We start from the raw sequence: 4594 nt of genomic DNA on the forward strand, positions 1-4594 counted from the left end.
TATATATATAATTTAATTACCAATTTGGAAATTTTTTTTATATTGTATTGTTAGATGTAAAATTCTCCATGATAAACTAAACTATGTGTAATTGCTATGGTGATTTATAAAATGTCATTGAAGTTTTGTTCTTTCATAATTAATTTTTTTTATTACAAAACGTCAACGTTTTGTGCTACAATCACAATCGTATAAAACACTAAAATGATCAAATAATTTTGTATTTCATATTAAAATTATTCATATACACAAATTTTAGTCCCGATTTAGAATGCCATACAAAAAATCCTTAAAAAATATATGAACAAAACAATGTTTGAATGATTTGAAAATATTAAAATATAAAATAAAATTTTTAATTATTTTTAATGTCTTATTTTAATTATATCAAGTATTTAAAATATTTTTTGTTTTAATAAATAATAATATATACTATATCTAAATTTATTTTAAGAATATATGTTAAGAATAAGACTGGACACGCGGACACGTGATGGTATTTAGGTGTGTTCAGGCGTGTTCGAAGAAGAATTTTTTATTTTTTATTAAGACATGATTGGACACAGCAGACACGCGTGTCGAACGAGTGTCGGTGAGTGTCGTGTCCGAAATGTGTTTGACACGTGGACACGATAACTCAGCGAAGTGTCCGTGCTTCATAGGGCTTAACAGTACTTTATAAGTTATAACCAAGGCTTGTTCCCTCTGCGTGCAGGTAACAGGAACTGCGTTCCAATTTGCGTGCAAAGGAACGCCCAACACATGGCTAAGGCACACAGTTCCCTTCGCCTTTGCCAAACCACAAAAATAGTTAAAATACAAAAGTGCATATAAATTTAGTTTCGGATAATCTGAGCGCTAAAGACCTTCACCACATCAGATGAACGGCTCATAGAACACCACGTGGACAATAATCCTGTCCACATAGCGAACCGGGAAAGGACCCTATGAAAATCTGGAAAATTCACAAAACTTGCAGCCCTCCTCCACGTAAATAACATGTGGTCCCTCGTACAAAAACCATGCTATTAATCAACGAGCTATCAGCTATGGTACCATCTCACTATTCTTTCATAGCTTGAATTCAACAAGTAAATAGATGCTTAGACTAAATCTTCACTGCTCTCAACTTCCAATTCCAAATGCAAGACAAGTCAGACCAGGAAGCAGCTATGGCTCGTTGATTATTCATAATCACAAAATTTCAAGCTTTTCTCGTCGGGTTTCCATCAAGGTCAAGGCCATAAAGGATGAGATGGATGGGGAAGCAAGTGGCTCTTCTGGACGTAGCTGGGATCCTGGCTTGGAAATTGAGGTCCCTTTTGAGCAGAGACCGGTACGTTTAAGACACTTGTGATATTATGGGAATAAATGTTTTCTTTGGGTATTACTCAGAACTCAACATGATATTCCAGAGTGTAAGGTTAATATCATTGCTGAACCTATTAAATAATAGGTGAATGAGTACTCTTCTCTGAAGGATGGAATCCTGTATTCATGGGGTGAACTGGGTCCAGGATCCTTCTTTCTTCGCCTTGGAGGCCTCTGGTTGGTAGTATTCACAGTTCTTGGAGTGCCAGTTGCAGCTGCAAGCTTTAATCCTTCAAGAGTAAGGAAGTCAAATTTATGTGTGCATAAGTTTTGGGACATTTAGTAATCAAAGTAGTCAACAGAAATGTTGATACATTCTCACAAGAGTACATGTGACTGTCAGCTGCACACTAGCACAAAAATATTTTTCTTATATAAAATTTCCTTCAGCCGGTGTTAATGTGTCACTACCTTGCAGGAGCCTCTAAGATTCATACTTGCTGCTGGAACAGGATCACTTTTCATTGTATCTTTGATTGTCTTGAGGATTTACCTGGTGCGTTTGAACGTCGAATTCTTCTTTCTGTTAATTGTAAGACACAATGGATTCAAAGTTTAGCTTGGTTGGAGCTCCCTCTTGTAGTCATGCATGACCTTTATGTTGTTTGCCTCAGATGCAATAGAACAAGTTTTAAACTACCATGCCAATGATTAAGTTCCTGAGCCATTTCTGCACATTCAAACTTAAATCACTGCTGCAGTCAAATAATTTGAATTACAATGCAGGGATGGAGTTATGTTGGAGATAGACTTCTATCTGCGGTCATTCCGTATGAAGAAAGTGGATGGTATGATGGACAGATGTGGGCCAAGCCACCTGAGGTTTGCCTCTATTTTTATGTGAAGAATGCTTGCATAAATGCTAATCCAACATAAACCTAACACTTAACGTACACTCATAATACAGTAATGGAACCCAAAATAAAATGCATGCGCCATGAGTAAAACTCGCGATGTATAAATTTATTTTGAGATGTTATATACATCATATCCATCCAAAAATCTCCTCTTTTATGCAAGCTTCCTTTGCCTGGTAGTGAGAAGAGTAGTTCAAAGGAATCCAAACCATATTCAATACAATATACGCGACCAAAAAAGTAGCTTTAAATGAATACAAGGAAGCCAATTTTAGAGGTGGATTGCAATTTGGAACTTTGTTACCTAAGATACACTCAAGCAGTATGTTCAAAGTAAAAGAATATAAAGGATATGGAAGCTGTGACATGCTTCATTTCTCTCATTTCAGGCACTTATAACTGAAAAGTTAGCTTTATTTGCAGATCCTAGCTCGTGATAGATTGTTGGGCTCTTACAAGGTACTAAACACTACATCAATTAATTATGCAGGAAAATCTTGGATGCAAGCTAGAAAACATTATATTGATTTCTTGCAGCATGATTCACATATAATCGATGTTTTCAGGTTAAACCAGTTGTTCAACTGCTCAAGCAAACTCTAGTTGGAACAGGAGCATTACTTGTTACTGGAGTTATGCTATTTATCTTTGCTACACCAGTGCAGGACTTTTTCCAAACTACCTTTACCACGGTAGGAAAGAAATCAAACGCACAAGCTCCCAAAGTTAACACAAAGTATAACTTAAGGTAAGGAAAGACACAGAAACAGAGAAACATATGCATTATCTTCAATTTTTCCCCCCTTGTCTCATTGCAATATTATAATGTATGTTGTAGAAAGGAGGAGTTGCTTAAATTGCCTGTAGAGGTGATGGCTGATGATGATCTCGCAGCAGCTGCTGCAGAGGCTGCTGATGGAAGACCAGTCTATTGCAGGGATAGATATTACCGAGCATTAGCAGGAGGCCAGTATTGCAAATGGGAGGATCTGCTCAAGGATTAAGAAAGATGAATGTGTAACTAAATTCATTTAGTTAGAGTACCGTTTGTAGTGACTCTTTGGCCAAAGTTTTATGCTATTTAGTAAGAAACCATTTGAAAAGATGTTCAAAGCGATGAGAGCAAACAAACCCAGAAATATATTGAAGAAATATTAAATCATACCGAGGTATAATGTGATCATATGAAATTACAGGTCATATTTCTAATTGCATATAATGAATATTAATTTAAGAATAAAAAATGTGAACCAGAAAACATACTTGAAAATATACAGATACACAAGTACAAGCCCCGCTTGGACAATTCTGCAAGCATGAGAAGATTGTTCTTGATATGCCGTGAGTTATGGTAGCTAAGTCGATCTGAGGAGAGTGCTGCTCTAATGACAATTGATTCCAGTGCAGGGGACAAATTCATTGCAAAGCAAAACTATTTGCTTCCATTATACTGATCTAACCAACTAGAAACATTGAATGATATTCATTTGCAAAGATTCCGATTGCAGCTCATTTTTGAGGAAAAGGAAAAACAGATGACATGTTTTTCACGTTCAATGTCAAGCAAAATAGCTCAAGCATGATATGAATTCCTCAAATATTGAAAGAGCACCCATCAAGCAGTCCTTGATCCAATGATTTCACGAACTAGAGATCAGTGAAGCTCTGTTGCTTTGTCCCAAATTGGTGTATCAATAGAGTATAATAAAATGGTTGATTGTGCGATAGGCCCAATATACCATATTAAACAAGTTTCCTACACCAATGAAGAATTTTGAACATTTGTGCTCCAACAACATGCCTGAAGGTCTTCTTGTTTGCTTTGGCATATTCAATATCGAGTGTCCGATATGCAAGAGCAAACAAATACATAGCTGGATGAAGTCTTCTGCATATTGCATATTGCATAATCAACAATCAATACACTCCATTGGCAAGTACTTGGTTAGGACACAATTCTGAAAACTCAAAAAGTGTGGTTAACAAAGATGAGACGAGATACTTGATTTCCATCAACTGGCATATTTGACTCCCAGGAAAATAACAAACGATTCCCCCAAGATAGTACTACTATTTGTATATCATTAATAGCCATTCCGTAATCAACACCACACATTTTTTAAAGCAGTACAATTGATACAGTTAAATAATTCTCCCAAAAGTTAAAAGACAAGAAATATCAGTTAACTTACCTGTCAGCTTGCTCGCCATTGTCCAAGCCATCCCACAACCTTTGTGATGGTATTGTATGACCCTTCTTATCTTTACCATATGTTTCAACATACCAACCCCCTATGTCATGGAAGCCAGAGCGAGGTTCAAATAGCCAAAACCTGTATAACTGAAGACTTAAAATTAGTAAAAAC

At 36.2% G+C, this 4594-nt stretch overlaps 2 protein-coding genes across 9 annotated transcripts in view; one reads left to right on the forward strand and one right to left on the reverse strand.

The window, feature by feature from the left end:
• Positions 682–3411, forward strand: LOC107642723. The gene is made up of 7 exons (XM_016346183.2): positions 682–1336; positions 1457–1609; positions 1790–1867; positions 2098–2193; positions 2652–2687; positions 2795–2976; positions 3067–3411. Exons 1-7 carry the CDS (start codon positions 1100–1102, stop codon positions 3230–3232), a joined length of 948 nt encoding a protein of 315 aa, XP_016201669.1. The 5' UTR covers positions 682–1099; the 3' UTR covers positions 3233–3411.
• LOC107642722 overlaps positions 1907–4594 on the reverse strand; it is a 5583-nt gene continuing 2895 nt past the window's right edge. For 2 of the 8 annotated variants that reach the window (XR_001620687.2, XM_016346179.2), the window contains exons 4-5: positions 4421–4561; positions 3540–4116 (exon numbers count right to left, since the gene is read on the reverse strand). Coding sequence is in view for 2 of the 8 variants with exons in the window: in XM_016346179.2 (XP_016201665.1) it covers positions 3972–4116; positions 4421–4561 (286 nt within the window). In the remaining 6 variants the exon portion in view is untranslated. Of the gene's footprint in view, positions 2042–3491; positions 4187–4382; positions 4570–4594 lie in introns of those variants that run through there. The other 6 variants (XR_002362330.1, XR_002362331.1, XR_002362332.1 and 3 more) reach the window with 6 other exon arrangements.

Source organism: Arachis ipaensis, chromosome B05, assembly GCF_000816755.2.
Source record: "Arachis ipaensis cultivar K30076 chromosome B05, Araip1.1, whole genome shotgun sequence".
NCBI classification, from domain to species: domain Eukaryota; kingdom Viridiplantae; phylum Streptophyta; class Magnoliopsida; order Fabales; family Fabaceae; genus Arachis; species Arachis ipaensis.

Excerpts from the sequence above, each read along its gene's own strand:
- LOC107642723 (XM_016346183.2), top strand. The coding sequence starts at position 1,100 with ATGCTTAGACTAAATCTTCACTGCTCTCAACTTCCAATTCCAAATGCA. Across the intron at positions 2,194-2,651 it reads TGTGGGCCAAGCCACCTGAG|ATCCTAGCTCGTGATAGATT; the intron begins GTTTGCCTCTAT and ends CTTTATTTGCAG. Across the intron at positions 2,977-3,066 it reads AACACAAAGTATAACTTAAG|AAAGGAGGAGTTGCTTAAAT; the intron begins GTAAGGAAAGAC and ends TGTATGTTGTAG.